Source organism: Saccostrea echinata, unplaced genomic scaffold, assembly GCF_033153115.1.
Source record: "Saccostrea echinata isolate AGI-Se365-2 ecotype Australia unplaced genomic scaffold, CSIRO_AGI_Sech_v1 ptg000041l, whole genome shotgun sequence".
In the NCBI taxonomy this organism is placed as follows: Eukaryota; Metazoa; Mollusca; class Bivalvia; order Ostreida; family Ostreidae; genus Saccostrea; species Saccostrea echinata.
Window position 1 is genome coordinate 377420 of NW_026889790.1, and position 20299 is coordinate 397718.

The 20299-nt window shown below is 34.4% G+C and overlaps 2 protein-coding genes across 2 annotated transcripts; both read left to right on the forward strand.

Moving 5' to 3' along the window:
- Positions 1–1895: 1895 nt before the first annotated feature.
- On the forward strand, positions 1896–6103 carry LOC133200822 (uncharacterized). Its single transcript, XM_061336638.1, has 5 exons — positions 1896–2115; positions 3143–3697; positions 3834–3943; positions 4130–5326; positions 6071–6103. Exons 1-5 carry the CDS (start codon positions 1896–1898, stop codon positions 6101–6103), a joined length of 2115 nt encoding a protein of 704 aa, XP_061192622.1.
- Positions 6104–12661: 6558 nt separating this feature from the next.
- Positions 12662–13432, forward strand: LOC133200823 (tripartite motif-containing protein 2-like). Its single transcript, XM_061336639.1, has one exon. It carries the CDS (start codon positions 12662–12664, stop codon positions 13430–13432), a length of 771 nt encoding a protein of 256 aa, XP_061192623.1.
- The last annotated feature ends 6867 nt before the right edge of the window (positions 13433–20299 follow it).

Sequence of the window (20299 nt, forward strand, 5' to 3'; positions counted from 1 at the left end):
TTTAGTTGAATATGATAAAGATGTTATGCTTGAATATGTATAGTCCGTAGCCCACTTGGGTCTCTGCTAAAATAAGAGTGAAATCTTTTTAACCGATTGACAGAAATGGACAGAAATTTCAGAAAATCTGCAAAAAGGATGTAGTGTTACATAGAACATACTTGTAATACGATTCATTAGACTTCATTTTTTGGTTAATCTGCAACCAACATGGGCACTTGATCTTGGCCAAGGCGATATATCTATTTCAAATCAATGATCTATATACATTCCAATAATTTTCTATTGTTTGAATAATTAGTTTGTCTTTGACGTCGTTTCAACCACATTAAAACATAATTTTATAATTGGACACTGTTCCATTCGGATGGCCGACGTCACTTTTTTTGTCAATTTTTGAAATATATTTCTTGCGGTTTATTTTTTTTCTTAATATTTTGAATATATGTGCAATATAAGCAATACAAAAAAAAAATATCAGAAAATGACGACAACCGCTTTCTTTGAGGCACATTTTATTTTTATTAAGTTTTGGCTTATTTTATAAATGAAATTATCATTTTAATCCAAAAACTTTATTTCAAGTTTATGACGAGTTTAAGTTTCAACTTTATAAGTTAAAACAACCGAAACTAAAATATTCTGACTTAGATTTGTTGGATTTTAAAAAAATAATTTGGTATACAATAAGTATATCTAGGACCATTCAGTTGGACAAAAATGTCATTGCCCACGAACATTGTGGACAACCCTCGTATATATATATATATATATATATATATATATATATATATATATATATATATATATATATATATATATATATATATATATATATATATATATATATATATATAAACCCCAATTAAGATCAACCACAAGTACTAGTATGCAACTTTCATAATTTTCATTCTTACTTTCTTTACTTGATAAAGGTTTCTTACTTTTTATCTTACAGGTGATTATTCCACTAAGCCCTGTGTCCTGAATGCTTTGTTTTGCTGCATGTTGCTTCAGAGCAGATACGAATTAAGACTTTATGAAGATTTTTCACTAAATCATTCGCTAAGAGCTCTGAAAATATTCAGGCTAGCAAATGTACCTTCAAGAGAATCATTGAAGGAAATTGCTCTCCAAAAAAGAGAAATATTCAAAGTAGAAAATGACGTGGTATTATTTAAAACACAAAATATTAAGGAAGAAGCCTTACAGACTTATTTCACGTGGGCCGGTTTCACCAAAATCTTTATTAAGCATGCTGACTTAGAAAATATTCAACAATACTGTCACAAAGAATGCAAAAGAAAGGAAGAACTTCTCTATGTTATCAATCGGATGGGATATGACTTTTTAGTCCACTGTGCTCTTCGTGATACTTCCTTGTATTCGTTCATTGCTGAAAAATGTAAGTAAAAACTTATTCATTCAATTGGAATAGAAATTCAGTGTTGGAGACTAAATTTGGGTACATTTTGTATCAAAATACATGCATGCGTTTGATTAAAACCAGATCTTTTTATCTGCTTACATAGGGTAGCGATCTACGTAAGTTGATCAAAAGATCTGATTTTAGTCAGATATTGACAAGTATTTGTGTATTTTATTTAGAAACAGCTTACCTTGTTCATTAGAAAATAAATTCAACAAGGAGAGTTGAACATCTACTTGGCCCCTTCGTGATAGAATATCAAAGGATGGTCTAATTTCTGTCAGTTTGCAGACTTAGCAGACTTATAGATTAAAACCAAGGATAATGCTTCATGTCAATCAGGTCAAGGATTTATGATAAAGACCAAATGTCTGAAAGAAAGTTGTCATTAGTAAGACAATGGTGTCTAAGTAAGTTTTTTTTCGTATATATCGTTGCAGTGAGAATCCCCAAAGAAATATTACACATGGGCAAAAATGATAGAGAAACATTTGTTAGAGATATACAGACAGGCGGAGTTCAAGTGTTCCACGGACAAGGTACAGTAGTTGGATGGGCCCGAGCAGGAAAAACAACTCTGATAAAGAAGCTGAAAGGAGAGCGTGATCTCACAACAGTACAAACAAAAAGTTTGGAAATCCACCCGAACGTATTCAAGGTCGATGTAGAGGGAGACAATTTAGAAGGTTACTTTTTCTTAATAGATGAGATTATGATTTTGTTCTTTTTTGGTAGGATTTTAAACTAAAACCACTCATTAAAAGATTGACAAACTGCATAGGCCATTTAAATTTTTAACCTTTTTGTTCACACATTCTTTTGAATACGTTAAAAACTAATATTTCTTTTAAGTTCCTTCCAATGAAATCATGGGGATTTATCTTTCTGTCTTCTTTCTGCTATGATTTTATACCTTTTAATGTAGCCTTAGATGAAGGTTTATTTATAGATATTTGTCCATCTGAGGAGGAAATGACAAATATTTCATGGATCACCATAAAATTAACAATAAAGATCATTGTAAAGTGAAAAATATTTAGAGTACTTTAAAGACACGGTATTAAAACTTTCCTCTTGGTTTGTCAAATTATTGCGGAATCATCCCGTTAAAGTGGTTTGAATACAGAAATTATCTTTAAAACTTTTCCTCTCATACGTAAAAGAACTCCTATGCAAATATTTTCATGTAGAACAGAATTACTTAGGTCAAGGACACGACAAAATACTATGTAACTTATGTTTAAGATAATTAAAAAAAAATATCCTATATGTTCGAAATTTTCTGCATGGATTCTCAAACTTTCATTATTTTATCTATGACTGGATTGGTTTCAGCTTTAGCATTATGTTGCCTGTAATTTGTTAAAAACTTCTAATGAAATATGAAGATAACAAACAGTAATTAAGCTCAAAAACCCATTTAAACAATACAAATTGTGAGCAGAGCAAACACAGACCTTCAAAAGCATAAGAGATGGGATCAGGTGCCAAGTAGAAGTAAGCATCCCCAGTCGACCGGTCACACCCGCCGTGTACTCCTTGCCTTGATCGGGTAAACGGAAAAATGAAAAAACGTCAATCAACATTCGACTTAACGATAGATTGTAATTCCTAACAAGGTCATTGAATCGACCATAGGATTTGCATATAAAAGGGGTTGAAGGCAATGCCGGTCCATACATATACCTGTATTTAGTCTTGTTATCTTTACAGTTTGTCCGACCGAAGAAATGAAAGGACCAGCGCTGAATATTTCAATTCGACACCTAAAATCAGAGAATGACCTGAAGAGAAATCAAATTAAAAAAGTGAGAGAAAATCCAAAAACAAACCGAATAAAAGATCTGGAAAATTCTACTACGGTTACTAAATCGATTTTGGAAAGAAATACTATTGATACCGAAAAATCTACACCTTTGCAAATACCAAAATCTGTTCAGAGCAGTTCAACCAATTCAGATGCTCAACATGTGCCTAAAAATGAAAACGAAGTGCATGCTGAGGAGACAGCGAAAGACATTCCAAACAAAAATTTCAACTTGGATATGACAAATATAAACATTCCCTTTACTGTTCAAGACAAAGACTTGAAAAATGTGACTATTCTAGATTTTGGAGGTCAGAGTGCATATTACGCCTGTCATCATATTTACTTTGGATCACGTGCTTTTCATCTCTTAGTCGTTGATGCCTCAAAAGATATTGATTCAAAAGCAGAAGAAGCTTGTGAAACACCGGGTCTCGTATATTCTGACTGGACGTATCTAGGTAATTTTTTTTTTCTCTCAGACATGTCTCAAAGTATATAATTTTCTGAATAAAAATCTCTTAATCGTTCTAGTAATTCATATTTTAAAGATACTAGTACTAGATTTTAAAAGAATGTTAAATTTTCAATTTACAGATTACATTCGATACTGGATATCGTCAATCCATACATTTGGTTCCGTGGACGCACCAGTTATAATTGTGGCCTCCCATACAGAACACATTCCGAAGGGTTGTGAGAAGGAGGTACTGTACTATTTATAAAACGATATTTCTTTGTATTGTTTGATAAATATCAACAGACCCTAGAGATGGTTTATGTTTTTAATACATCATCATCTATAAAAATCCACAAATTTTGTTACATGTCGATAATTTAAAATCAATCAGAATTCTAATAATTTCATACTTTTTTTCATGTCTTTTATTTAGAAAATGAAGTTATTATATGAGAAAATAATCAAAGATCTTCCATGGGTTCTCCGAAAGCACATAGATGTTGAGAGAGTTTTTGCAGTAGCCAAATCATCAAGAAAAAACTTGAATAAAATTAAACAAACCATTGTTGAAATTCTTAAGGAACAAGACCATTGGGGAAAATTAGTACCGACATCTTGGTTACGACTTGAAGCTATTCTAAGAAAATTAAGAGAAAAAAGCAATGCAATGAAGATTTCAGTCCTGTGGGAAATTGTAAAAAATGAGACGAGCATTGGAATAGATGACAGAAAAGATATGCTTACAGCTCTGAAGTTTTTTCATGAAATCAGAATCATACTTTTTGCAAGCAATAACAGCGCAGAGGAATTTGTCATTTTAAATATACAGTGGTTCATTGATGCCTTTCAATGTCTCATAGATCTAGAAAGTCCCTTACGATACGACAACGTTTGGTGTGATACTTGGAATGAATTTAACACCTCTGGTCTCGTAGGTGGAGATTTACTGGAATCAATATGGAATAAGGACCAGTCGTTTTTAACGCATAAAGAGTCTTTGCTTTATTATATGAAACATTTTGGAATGTTGGCAGAAATAGGAGAAACGAAATGGTATGTTCCTTTCATGAACAAACAAAAGTTTGAAGAAACTGAAGTGATTCAGATGTATGAGGTGTCATCCACACTTTGCTTCGTATTCGAGTTTTTACCTGTTACAATTTTTTTTCAACTTGTTTCCCATTGCATAAACATTTTAGGTTGGAAAATTTGGCAGAAAGGAGGCAATGAGTGTGTCTTTCATACGGCGATTATTCTGGAGCATAAGACAAATTTATCTCATAAAATCATTTTAAAATGTGTGGACAAAAGTACTTTTAAGATACTGGATAGAGCTTTACAATACTCTATTGAAATAAAAGCATTTGTTCTTGAGGACAATGAGATCAGTAGCAGTGTTACAAATGATATAAGAACATGCATTCAAGATTTTCTCCAGAATTTTAATCCAGAGAATGCTGATGAGGGTTTGAAATATTACGTTGGACTTAGATGCAGGAAAGAAATTGGAATGGAATCAGCAATTATACCCGAGGAAAGATTTTTGAGTTCGTCCGGAAAACTCGAATGTTCTACCTGCAAAGACCACGCGCATGCCATTGATTGTGACAACATATATTCATTCTGGATTGTAAGGAGAAAAAAAGAATTATTATTATCTGACCAATCTTATATATAATCACATAATTATGTCTCCCCTTCCAGGGGAGACATATTGTTTTTGTCGATTTTCTTCTTCTTCTTCTTCATCCAAATTTTCTCCAGGCCGTAACTTTAATACCCTTTGACATTAAACTTCAAACTTGGAACATAGATAGATGACATTGAGAAGGAGTGCAAGCCACCAACATTTTTGACCTTGACCTATTTATAAGGTCAAGGTCAATCTTTTACATCAAAATAGAGTTTAGTCTATAACTTGAGATCCCTTTGATATTAGGACTTCAAATTTGTAACATAGGAAGAAGACCTTGAGACAAAATGCACTGCATTAGAATTTTGACCTTGACCCCTTTCTGCCTTCAAGGTCAAATAGGGAAAAAAAACGATCTGACCATAACTTGAGAACCTTTTGACATTAAGACTTCAAACTTGGAACATGCAGAGATGGTATAAAGGAGGGATGCACGCCACCAAAATTTTTGACCTTGATTCAATTATTATTAGGTCAAGGTCAATCTTTTACATCAAAATAGAGTCCAAGATATAGCTTGAGTACCCTTTGATATTAGGACTTCAAACTTGTAACATAGAAAGAATACATTGATACAAGATGCAAAACACCAAAATTTTTGACCTTGACCTCTTTTCTTCCTCAAGGTCAAATAGGGAAAAAACTTGATAGACCATTACTTAAGAATCCTTTGTTATAAAGACTTCAGACATGGAACATGCAGAAGTGGTATGAAGGAAGGATGCATGCCACCAAAATTTTTGACCTTGATCCAATTATTATAATGTCAAGGTCAATCTTTTACATCAAAATAGAGTCCAGGCCTTAGCTTGAGTACCCTTTGATATTAGGACTTCAAACTTGTAACATAGAAAGAAGACATTGTTACAAGATGCAAAACTTCAAAATTTTGACCTTGACCCCTTTCTTCAAGGTCAAATAGAGAAAACATGACTAAACCATAACTTGAGAACCCTGACATTAAGACTTTAAACTTGGAACATGGAGAGGTGGTATAGAGGAAGGGTGAATGGCAACATTTTTTTCACCTTGACCTATTAATAAAGTCAAGGTCAATCGTTTACATGAAAATATAGTATAGGTCATAACTTGAGAACTTTTTGACATTAGGATTTCAAACTTGGAACAAGGAAAGACAACATTGAGACTAAATGTACTGCATCAAAATATTTGACCTTGACCACTTTCTTCAAGGTTAAATTAAGAAAAACACAACCAGACCATTACTTGAGATGCGTTTGACATGAAGACTTGAAATTTTGTACACAGAATTTGAGTTGAGATGCACTGCATTATTATTTTTGACCCTGATCATATATTTGCACTCGTTAATGTTGGTAAAGAAGGGGAGACATGTGTTTTTTTGTAAAAAAAAAAAAACAATACCCACTAGTTTTATACATATTTTTATATATGTGAATCTAACCTTTTCAAGATTGCATTTTAAAATATTTCAGTAGCTTCCAGAACATTTAGATCTTTTATATACATGTATCAATTTGTTTCTTTTTTTCAGAGTCGGGAGAAACAAACAAACTTATTTTCCTACACTAGTAAGTAAACAATTAAATCCTACATAAAGTGAATTTGGTAATTTGATTGATTTACTCTTAGGATCGTCCAATTATTAGGATTGTTTAATCCGGATAAATGTGGGTAAAATAAATAGATACATCTACATGAGATTAATTTCCATTTATTCAGGTACTAAGTATCGGGGAAGGGGGGCGGGGGTATTCCCCTTCCCTCGATTTTTTTTCCAAAAGTAATTTTGCTGTGAATTTTGTATGGCAATTTTCATTGACGGACCAGTCCCCCCACCTTTGAAAAACGATGCTTCATGTCTGATAATATATTGTAAGTTAAGGAACAGTCGGATTTGAGGGTATTATTACATAAAAAGGTCATGATATAATCAAGTACATGTATTTAAGAAATGAATTTAATTTTTGAGATTCCTTTTTTGGCAAACAGTACATTTTATATGCCCCTTGAGGACCTTTGATTGGTGAATAAGTAAAACTCATACATTGAACATAAAATAATTCATCAATAAAATCAAAGCAATATATATGTAACCCCTGTTTTTTTCCCAATAACAAGGACCTCTAGGGTTCTTTGAAGGATTTATTTCACATACTAAATACAAACGTATTTCTTTAATAAGTATATTTTATTTGTCATTTATTAAACTGAAATAAATTCACACATGCACATAATAGCGAGTGTCGCTCATTTTTCTGGTATTTTGACCGTTTCTTGCATACCGGTGGCCATCCTGGTGTTGCAAGTACTAAGTAGGCACTTGTGGCTATAAATTGAGGACAGTTAGGGCGCTCGTCACTGCGAGCTCTTAAAGCAACGCCTGGGCGAAGAGAAAATTCGGACTAATGCACATTCATCCAATAGAATTTTTTTCCATAGTAACTCTGGACCCACAATGCATCGCTTGTTAAAGCTACGTTCTCACGAGAATAACAACAAAAGTTCAACAAAAATGAACTCATCGTGGTTTAATGGATATATTGCAGTAAAAAGTAAATAAAGCGTTCTTCATTAAAATCAGCACTGTTCAGGTTTGGTTTGGTAACTTAAATACGACGTCATGTGACATCAGAGTCTAGACGTACCAAATGTCACGTGCGGTTTGATTGATTGTTTGTTGTTTAACGCCCCCATCAATCAATCAAACCGCACGTGACATTTGCATATGATTGACTATTTACAATATATAGATATTAACAATACTGCAGAATTTCTAAAAATTTGTGACATGTCTCTAGTACAAGACGTAGTCTTCCATCCACTGTGGTCTCTTCTTGCGTCGACCGCCGAAATATGGCTGAAATATTGCCGAATCGGCGTAAAACAACAACGGTCTTCCTCTGGTGCTGATCTCTCATCATCAGGTATCTCGCCTTGCAAAGTTTGAGGGTACCTACGACGCATTTTGTCAACATGTATGACTTGTGGCTTTCCATTACGTCCACAGTCAACTTTGTAGGTAAGATCTGTCATCTTTGACAACACATTGTAAGGACCTCGCCAGTAACTAGTAAATTTTGGCGAGCGACCTGCCTTCCGAATGGGAAAGAAAACAGAGACTTGGCACCCGGGCTCAAATTTCTGCCATGACAGTTTTGGTGGTGATACTTCATCTGCCTAATCATTGCCGTTTGTATGTTCTCTCTGACATGTTTGTGTGCGTTTTCCATGGTTTCTTTTAATTTCCATGCCTATTTATCTTTTGGAATTTGTTGAACTGATCTGGGCATCTCAAACATAATGACAAGTGGTGTTGACACTTCTCTTCCCAGCATCAGGTAATTGGGAGTACACCCAGTTGTCTCATGAATGGAAGCCCTGTAAGCCATCATTACAAATGGTAAGTGTTTGTCCCAATCAGAATGATGGTCATTCACATAAGCGCTTAACATTACTCCTAAAGTCATGTTAAAACGCTCTACCATTCCATCACTTTATGGATGGTAGGGGCTGGTACGTGTTTTCTTTATCTGAAGAACCTGGCTTATCTCGTCAAAGAGCGGACTCTCATACTGACGAACTTGGTCAGAGTGAATTAATAATGGTACACCGAACCGGGCAATCACTTCTTCAACAATAAGTCTTTCCACTGTCTTGGCTTCCCTGTTCGGCATAGGGAAAAATTGGGTCCATTTCGTAAAATAGTCCGAAACAACCAAAATATACTTGTTGCCATCCTCAGTCGTTGGTAGTTCTCCCAGGATGTCCGTGGCGATCCTGTCCATGGATAACCACTTTCAACCAACTCCATGGGTGTTCTTCTCTTCATTTGAGGACGCTTTCTCTTACAGCATTTCTCACAACCTGCTTTGTACATTCTGGTATCTGCTTGCAAACCAGGCCAATAGAACTTTCGTCTTATTCTAGCTAATGTCTTACGTCAAGATGTGCAGCTGTCCCCACATCATGACAGAACTCGAATATTGTCCGTTGTTTGCTACTTGGCACAATAGCCTGCAAGCGGATAGTCTTTTCATCTTCCTCTACAAATGTTCTATAAAAATTGTCATTCTCAATATAGAGATTGTTCCACTGTGACCACGAAGAACGTACCACATATCCTTGGCCACTGATCTCACTGTATTCAGGTCTTCCTTCTTTTTGATCCAACGTTTGACAAGATATAAATCGTTGTCTTTGTCTTGCATGTCTCTCATTGACAAAATTAGATCATCATTGTCTTCCTTTGACCCATTGGCTTGGGCTATTGCTCTCACTTCTTCTTGCTTGTTATTTTCCAAATTTTTCTCCCAGTTTGGATCAAAACCACATTGGCAACATGACACACGACTCAGTGCGTCTGCATCACTGTGTTGGGTTCCTGATCGGTGTTGCATCCCAAAACTATATGTACTAAGGATTTCCAACCAACGTGCCAACTGCCCTTCTGGGTTTCGACCTACTTAAATGATAGTAGAATTAATAATTTTTAGTGTTTAAGAAATGAAAAAATAAAAACGTATGCCCAACGTTTTATACGAAACTAAACGACAAAACCCATTTCCGTTTCAATATTATGTATTCTCATCCACTTTTTAAGAATAATTTATACAGATATGAATTAGGGATGGCAATCGATTACAGAATTGCTAATCGGTTAATCGCAAGGCGTTCCGACCGATTAATCGGTTAATCGTATCAAAATACACATTTTTCCCAAGTAAATCTATTCATATGCATGTACAAAAGAAGACTAAAAAAAGAAGTTAGAAACTTTCTGTTTATTTTCGTCATTTGGATGTACATCTTTTTTTTTCTTTAATTTCAAAAGACAAGAAAAAAATTAAGAAAAAACCATGAAACTTGCCTCAGAAATCAGACACGAATTTTCCAGTGTAGATGTCACACATAGGGGCGTCGGCAAGTATTTGACATTGGGGAGGCGAACTTGATCGAAAAGGGGGGTCCTAACCAACTTTTTGTGACATAAACTGAATAATTAAAATTTCCACCATAATCTTGATAATTTCCCATTAATTAAGTCAATAGTTTAGAGGTATTTTCTGAATAAAAAAAAGAGCAATTAAACATGCAACAAAAAATGTTTTATGTGTTTAAAGTTAAATGTACTATAATAAATAATTAAAAGCAAAACCGGAATATTTTTGAATAGCTACATGTAGGAGCTAGTGGGGTTTTTTTTCCCGAAACGGCATAGAAAAGAACTTTGAAGGGTTTATGACGAGGTTAATATTAAGATACATATTATAATTTTCTATCATTGTATTATAATATTTTTGTTACTTGCCGAAAGAATGCATAATTATAAAATTTAAAATGAACAGGGTGATAAATTCTCATAATCCCTCCATTTTTGAATTGCAGAAATATGTATGACATAATTAAACAAGATGTGTTTGTGAAACACTGATGCCCCCGTATGGCAGCTTATGGCGAAGGTTAAAGTTCCTAAAATGCAAGTCAAAATCCAGGCCAAAAGATAAAAAATGTTGATACCCAAAGAAAGGTCTTGTCTCGAGGAATATACCTGTGAAATTTGAAAGACCTAGATACAACTGTTCAAAAGTTATGGCGAAGGTTAAAGTTTTTTAAATAAAAGTCAAACGTCAAGGTCAATGTCAAAGTGGTTGGTATCCAAAGGAAGATCTTGTCACAAGGATTATATATGTGAAGTATGAAAGCCCTAGCACCAACCATTCAAAAGTTATGGCCAAGGTTAAAGTTTTTCAAAAGTAGGTCAAACTCCTGGGTCAAGGTCAAAGGGTCAAAGTGGTTGGTATCCAAAGGAAGGTCTTGTCACAAGAATTACATATGTGAAGTATGGAAGCCCTAGCATCAATTGTTCAAAAGTTATGGCCAAAGTTAAAGTTTTTCAAAAGTAGGTCAAAATCCTAGGTCAAGGTTAAAGGGCCAAAGTGGTTGGTATTCCAAGGAAGGCCTTGTCACAAGGATTACATATGGGAAGTATGAAAGCCCTAGCTCCAACCATTCAAAAGTTATGGCCAAGGTTAAAGTTTTTCAAAAGTAGGTAAAACTCCTAGGTCAAGGTCAAAGGGTCAAAGTGGTTGATATCCAGAGGAAGGTCTTGTCGCAAGGAATACACATGTGAAGTTTGAATCCTAAGCACCAACTGTTTAAAAGTTATGGCCAAGGTTAAAGTTTTTCAAAAGTAGGTCAAAGTCCAAGGTCAAGGTTCTAAAGGTCAAAGTTGTTGGTATCCAAAGGAAGGCCTTGTCACAAAGAATACACATGTGAAGTTTGATACCCCAAGCACCAACTGTTCAGAAGTTATGGCCAAGGTTAAAGTCTCATAAAATTTTGCAAAAGTGGGTCAAACTCCAAGGTCAAGGTCAAAAGGTCAAATATGATGGTACCCAAAGAAAGGTCTTGTCACAAGGAATACACATGTGAAATATGAAAGTCATAGCTCCAACCAATCAAAAGTTATGGGCAAGGTTAAAGTTGACAACAGACAAACAGATAAACCGACAAACAGACAGACAGGACAAAAACAATATACCCCCGGGATCTTTCGATCCGGGGGCATAAAAAACAACTGAAATTGTTTTAAGTATTAAGTTTTACCCAGTATTTTAGTATTTTGCTTTAATTTAATAGCTTGCAACTTCGATTCGTAAAAGGTTTCCAAACTCATTATACAATAAACAGGCATGTTATAAGCAGGGGAAGGTGTCAGGAAGGGGGGCTCAAATTTTTGCCTATTTTCTCCACTTTTTCGGACCTTTTTTTTGGCTTAAGTTTCGATATGTAGAAATTCAATCATTTAAATGCTGCTCGCCTCCCCCCTCTCATACACACTTTTTGTTGCTGTTCGGTCGAACTCGGTCAAATTCCAAGCATTTGAAAAGAAAAAAAATTACGGAAACTTAGAGAATCCCCACCCCGCCCCCCAAAAATATAATTTTCAAAAACGTTGTTAGCTTTGGGCTAAACAATAAAATGTCTTTCTTCGTTTGTCAATGGAGTGCATAGCGGTTTTAATCCCCCCCCCCCAAAAAAAAATACGTAACCCGCTTGTAAACGCTAGATATATATTTTTTCTGCAATACCGCAACCAGTATCCCTGCAGTACATGCATTTTATTGTTTAAATGTATTATTATATCCAACGAATTATGAAATATTGTCTACATTTTTTAATTGTCTTTTTTATTTTTAAAATATTCTAGTGAATAACAGCAATGATGAAAGTAGATACATTCTCTTAGAAAAAGCAAATCTTCAGAAAAAAATTCGGATTGAAGAGATGGAAGAAATTCATCACATTGCTTGTAAATCATCACGGAACATATGGGTCAGCGATTTGGATAACCAACTCATCCACATCAACTACGAAGGAGAAATTTTTCACAACCTAAGGAGAAATTCAACGTTTACCACAGGTATTGCAATACACAAAGAGGAAAACGTCCTATTCACAGATGTAGAAGAGAAATGGATTTTTGAAGTTATGGAAAACTTCAGAATTGCAAAATTCTTGAAAACAGAGGATTGGGTTCCACGCAGTATACATTCATCTTGCCTTACGGGAGATATATTTCTGGGCCTAACGAAGGAAAAAGACAATGAGGCAGAGGCTAAAATAAGTAGATATGACCAAACCGGTAAAAAAATTCTTCAGGAAATTCAATTGTATGACGAAAAACCTCTCTATCGATTCCCACATTTTATGGCAGAAAATGATAAGGGGAATATTTACGTATCGGATTACCATTTAAGAGCATTAGTTGCGGTGAACAAATTTGGAAAACATTTATTTGATTTTAAAACTGATGATTTTTGGCCTCATGGAGTAACCGTAGATAATGTAGGGAATGTGCTAGTGTGCAACGCTTCCTATAAAACATCAGGGGTATTTATTCTTGACCAAGAAGGCAATGTTCGCTCCCGAATACTTACAAGAGAACAAAAAATAAGGAATGTGCGCAACATTTGTGTTGACGAAGACGACAATCTGTACGCGCTGCAGAAAAACGTCCCAACAATCATGGTATTTAAGTACTTAGAGCGTGTGTGACTACCACTGTACATCAAATACTAATAAACTCATTGATAACTGCAAGAGAGTACTATAGTGTTTTATATAGTTGAGATTTGAAGATTCTTTATTAACTGACGTCATTCTCCTGTAATTTCTAACAGATCCTAGCAATGTACAATAATAATGAAATTAACATTTGTATGTAAAATAAGAACATTTCTGTACATTATATAAAAAAAGTGATGAAACGCTTTAAAGTACAAAAAATTGTTAAATGCCTTGAATGTAACTTTATTATGTTTTCCGTTTCAGAATGAAAATCTTGTAAAATTGTATATAAAAGTGAGATCGTCGGCAAATTATCTCCCCTGCATTGAAAGAATCTCACTGAAAAGTGAGATAAATGTAAATTTGCACATCATGCATTTTCTATCAGTCACAAAGGAGAGAAGTGCAAAGTCTGAAAACTGTAAAACACTTCACCAGAAATCTAAGAACATTGTATTGCAGTGAATAAACCGACTTTGAACGATAGTATCGCCTACTTCTAGTTTTTTTTTTAATTTTGTAAACCTATCATATTTTGATGACTTTTTAAAACTAGGAATATGTCCATAGCACATGAATACCTCAGCCAGGGTTCATCAGTAATGCAACATGAAAATTTGTATTAGTGTATGAAGTTTGATGAAAATGTCTTGATAAAGTTTCTTTATAACAGAGTTTTATACACAATAAATAGTAAAATCAAAGGTCATTGGGGAGGTCAAGGTCAAAAATAAAATTGGACACAGTTGGAAAATTCTCATCAAATAATGTATCAGTGCATAAGCTTACGTAAAACACATCTTGAATTGTTTCTTTCAAAATGGGCTTAATACAAATTTGAGAAAAGTAAGGGCAAGGTCAAAGGAAAGGTAAAGGTCAAGAAAGTTGATGCGATTAAAAAGCTCTCATTAATATGTATAAGCATATGAAGTTTGATAAAAATATCTTGAATAGTTTCTTTGAAATTTAGCTAAACACAAATTTGAAGTCAAAGTCAAAAGAAAGGTAAAGGTGAAAATGTTGATGCCATTGAATAGCTCTCATCAATATGTATAAGCATACAGAATTGATAAAAATATCTTGAATAGTTTCTTTGAAATATAGCTAAACGTCAAAGTCCAAGGAAAAGTCAAAGTGAAAATGTTGATGCAGTCGAATAGCTCTCACCAATATGTATCAGCATATTAGATTTGATTTAAATATATTAAATTGTTTCTTTGAAACTGAGCTTAACACTTCTTTAATAAAAGTGAAGTCAAGGTCACAGGAAAGGTCAAGGTAAAAAAATGTTGATGCAGTTGAACAGCTCTCATCAATGTATATAAGCATGTAAGGTTCGATAAAAATATGTTTTAAGCATATAAGGTTCGATAAAAATATGTTTAGTTTCTTGAATTTTGGGATAATCACTAATTTAAAAGAGTAAGGTCAAGGTCAAAGAAAAGTCAAGGTCAAAAATGTTGATGTAGTTGAATTGATCTCATGAATATGTACCAGCATATAAAGTTTCATTAAAATATCCTGAACAATTTCTTTGAAACTTAGCTAAACACAAATTTATGGAAAGTGAAGTTAAAGGAAAGGTCAAGGTCAAAAAATGTTGAGGAAATTGAATAGTTCTTATCAGTATGTATTAGCATATAAGATTTGATAAAAATATCTTAAATAGTTTCTTTGAAACTGAGCTAAACAATAATTCAAGAAAAGTAATGTTAAGTTGAAAGGAAATATCATGGTAAAAAAAAAATGGTGATGCGTTTGACTCTCATCAGTATGTATCGATGAAAATATCTTGAATAGTTTCTTTGAAACTGAGCTCAAAGCAAAGTGTAACAGAAGAACAGATGGGAGGACAGAAAGACGGAAGGACAAAAGACGGACATGACAAACACTACATGCCCCGGACATATTCATAAAAATTATGAAAATACTTAATAGAATTTTTTTAGCTCACCTGATCTGAAGGCTCAAGTGAGCTTTTCTGATCGAAAATATATCGTGTATCTGTCCGTAGTGTCGTCTGCTGTGTGTCAGGTATTGTCTGTAAACTTTTAACATTTCCAGCTTCTCCGGAACTACTTTGCCAATTTCAACCAAACTCGCCACAAAGTATCCTTAGGTGAAGGGGATTTAAATTTGATCACAGGACGTGCCACGCCCTCTTTCAGGGGGAGCTAATTACGAATTCATTAAAATTTGGGTGTCATTTCTTTAAAAAATCTTCTTGTCAAGAATCAATGGGCCAGAAAAGACGAAACTTATGTGAAAGATTCATTACATACTGTAGATTCAAAGTTGTTTAAATCATGACCCAAGGAATAGGGCTGGGTCACAACCGGGGATCTAAGTTTTACATAGGAATGTTTCGGGAAAATCTTTTGAAAATTTTTTTCAAGAATAGCAATATCATAATAAGTCATATATATACAGAAGCATCTTCAGATAGTTTAGATTCAAATTTGTTTTTTAAAAAAATGGCTCCTACGGGTAGGGCGGGGTCACAACAGGGAATCAAAGTTATTCATAAGAGTATATAAGAAATATCTTTATTTAAAATCTTCTTCTCGAGAACAGCAAAGCCATATTTAGTCATATTTATACAGAATCATCACCAGGGTTCTTTTTTTTTCATATCATGACCCCCCTGGGGGTAGGCTGGGGCCACAATGGGCAATAAAAAATCTTCTCATGAAAAGCAAAACCATTATTAGACATATCAGACAGATATATTACATTTCTTACAATGGGTTTGTAGTTTCATTCGATTGTTAAAAAATGTCTTTACTTTTCATAAAATCAAATCATGAATTCAGCTACCCGTAAAAATTTACAGTGGTGTCTCATTAATCCGGACGTCTCCGTCCGAATGAAATCGCCCGGACAAATTAATCGTCCGGAAAAGTGAATCACTTCTCATAAAACCCTCTCAAAGCATGTACATACTGGTATCAAATGTGAGCTTTTATACCTTGATTTATTTAATTTATTTAAGTTTTAAAAGAAGTAATTAATGAAACAAGACATTCACATGTAATTTACACGATAAAAAAATGGATAGACAATTTTATGCTGACCCTTTTTAAACACAGGAAATTTTACTTGCCTTCTCTTTGGAGTGTGACTGCATCAGCATGGGTTGACCATATTGTTTTATTTCGCCATATTTTATAATATTCAAGCTTATATGATATGACAGAACTGTTCAGCATGGCATCATTGAAAATGTTCAAATATAAATTAACCGAGGCATTGAGAGATTCTAGAATAAGAAATTCATTTACAGTAGCAGCTGGAGATTTCAATCTCCCAGGATGGGACTGGAAAAGAAATACACTGAAGTAAAATACTGAGTATTCCAAAAATCACCATATATTTACAGATATCTTAGACGACTCTGGATAAACGCAATTAGTAGAAGAACCTACCAGAGGAAACAACAAACTGGACATAATTGTGACTAACCATCCGAAAAGCTTCCGCAGGACAGAGATTATACCTGGGATATCAGATCATGACATTGTGTACTCCGAAATAGACATCGTACCAACTAGACGACAACAAAAACCCCGTCAGATTCCCCTATACAACAAGGCAAAATGGGAAAATTTTACAAATGAAGTCAAAACAATCTACAAGGACATTGTCACCATGAAAAGTAATGGCGAAACAGTAAACAGCATGTGGAAATTCTGGGAAAACCAGAGGAAAGTATAGAAAACAACATACCGCATAAAATAGCTAAAAGTAAAGATGGTTGTCCTTGGCTGAACAGAGATTTCAAAAGACTCTTACGTAAAAGAGACTGTTTATATAGACGCAAAAAAAGTCTGGTAACAAGGAAATGCACTAAGATACAAATGTTTAAAGCAGGAAACAGAGCGCCAACTGAGAAATGCCTACTTGAAGAATCTTACGCCTGAAGTAGATAACAAAACTAGGAGGGGTCAATCTTTGAAATGCTTTTGGATTTGCATAAAGCTTATAAGATCAGATAACAACAGCATACCACCACGGAAGTCAGACGGAATACTCCATCCAGAATCTAAAGAAAAGCCAATATTCTAAACAAACAGTTTCAAAAAGCCTTTTCAACAAAAACAGAAGTATCAGAAAAGTCCTTCAAGAACACCTGCAAGATGAGGGGAGACTTTGCAACAATGCCAGATAGTCAGATCACAAAAAACGGAGTTACAAAGTTACTCAGTAATCTCAAGCCTCATAAAGCTGCCGGACCAGATAATATAACACAACGAGTCATGAAGGAGCTGGCTTTGCACATATCACCAATATTTACTTTGATATACCAAGAGTCATACAACACCAGAGGAATACCAAGCATTTGGAGAACAACAATTGTCTGCCCAATCTTTAAGAAAGGCAAAAAATATGAAACGATGAACTACCGCCAAATATCACTCACCTGTATTGCATGCAAAACAATGGAACATATTATAATTAGCAACATCATGGACCATGCTGATCATCATAACATACTATACACACTACAACATGGCTTCCGGAAAGGTCTATCATGTGACACCCAATTGGTAGAATTTATAGATGATGTACGCTGGAAAACAAACCGATTGTCTGATCATGGACTTCAGCAAAGCTTCTGACAAAGTCTGCCACAGTCTATTGATCCATGAATTACATCATTATGGTATAAGGGGCAAGACCAATAAATGGATAGAAAGTCTCCTTCATGACTGAAATCAGGCCATAGTGGTGGAAGGGGCAAAATCTCAATTTATTGAAGTCGAATCAGGGGTACCTCAGGGATCAGTCCTAGGTCCTACCTTGTTTCTGTGTTACATCAATGACATGCTAGAAAATATAAAATCAACAAGAAGACTATTTGCAGACGACACCATTGTATGTCTCACCTTAACATCAGATATAGACCGAATGCATCTACAAGACGATCTGAATAAACTAGCTGAATGGGAGCAAACCTGGAAAATGAACCTTCACCCAGAGAAATGCACTGTTATATCCATTTCAAGAAAGAAAACACCAATCGAACAGTTACATCCTATATGGACATGTACTTGAGCATGTAATAACTTTTAAGTATTTAGGTATTACTATAACATCTATTATGAAGTGGAACCAGCACATATACAACATATGTAAGAAAGCCAATAACACACTGAGCTTCTTGAAACGGTGACTTCTTTATATTTTCTGGTTATTTCTCTCTGCAAGACTATCATACATAAAAGATTGACCGTCCATAACCAAAAGAATATCATGATGTCGAAATTTCCACCGACCATATTGCGTAATTTATTTATTTAACGTCAATATCTATTTGATATATATTTTTTTATACGAGCTTTACGAGTTCTAATAGACCATTGACACCTATTCAGTACCACGTGACCCCTATCTAATTAGTTGAGATTTTTACTTCGAGGACCCTATATTACGGACCTTTTATCGTCTAATTACGACCATTTTCAAAACTATTTCATAATTCAACGATAATTATATGTTTCAAGAATGTAAAAGTGTTTCATTTAAAAGAAATTTAGATACAGGGAGTTTCATTATATATGTCACACATCTAAATGGCATAACCTGAATATCAAGTATGATACCAAAAATACCAAAATACCATAGACAATCATATTAATCTAAAATTATGTTATTGCAAAATATTGGGGAAATTATAATACCATGAAGTACACTGATGATGTAATCAGTGATGTCATAATTTCAGCTGTTCTCAAAATGGAGTACAACTAGCAAAAAAAATTTGAATTTGTGAACTTTTATTATAAGCACGATATCCTAAATATTCTACAGGGCATGATGAAGAAAAATATCCAGACCAGAAACCCTGTCTACTTTTCATTTATTAAGGTATTAAGAAGTTTGAACAAAACATAATGTAAAGATGAAAGACAGTTACCCCCCCCCCCCCCAAAAAAAAATGAGAACATTGTCAAATTGAAGTCAATCATTGAGAAAACTTTTAGAAAGTCAGTTAGATCTGAGTTTAGGGAAATGGATTGGGACTATGTAAGTGTATCAAGTGTATTTAGAAATTTTCGATTTGAATTGAGTGTGTCTGCATACAAGATTTCAGCATTGCAGCATTTAAAAACCCTTTAACATCAGGAATGCTTCCCTAAAGGATAATTCATGCAAGGCACTGCAATATGCTTGTACAACCTGGGACCCATACACAAAAAGAGGACAAAAACCGGATAGAGATGATTCAACGAAGAGTGGCCAGGTATGTTACAAACAGGTACCTTAACACCTCCTCTGTTACCAACATGCCAGAAGACCTTAATTGGACATCACTGGAAGAAAGACGAAAAAACGCAAGACTAGCGTTAATCTACAAAATATCAAATGGGCTGGTAAAAATTGATGCTTTAGAGGGACTCTTAAAACCAGCAAGATACAGGAGAATCATGCAATGTAACTCATTCCAGATACCACCCTGTAACACCAATGCGGAAGGAGTCTTTCTACCCGAGGACAATCTGGGATTGGAATGCTCTGCCCATTGACACTACCTCAGCTTCGAGTCTTGAAAATTTCAAGGCTCTCTTACTTGATTAAGGTAGTACACAATAGATAGGCCAAATTTTCCCTCAAATTAAATTTTTTTGAAACTTTGAAATCTTGTTCTAGGATACAAAATCGCTCTTTATATGTAATTTAAAAGAAATTCAACCGCATATTTTTTGTCCACATAGTTTGAAATGTGGCCTATCAGACCCCTGTAAGAAGATTGTGAAATCAGATATTGCACTTTAGAATATGCATTTCTTTTAATTACCGGTCGATCTAATACAAATTTGGGTAATGCTTTTTATAAATACGACCTTTCTGTTA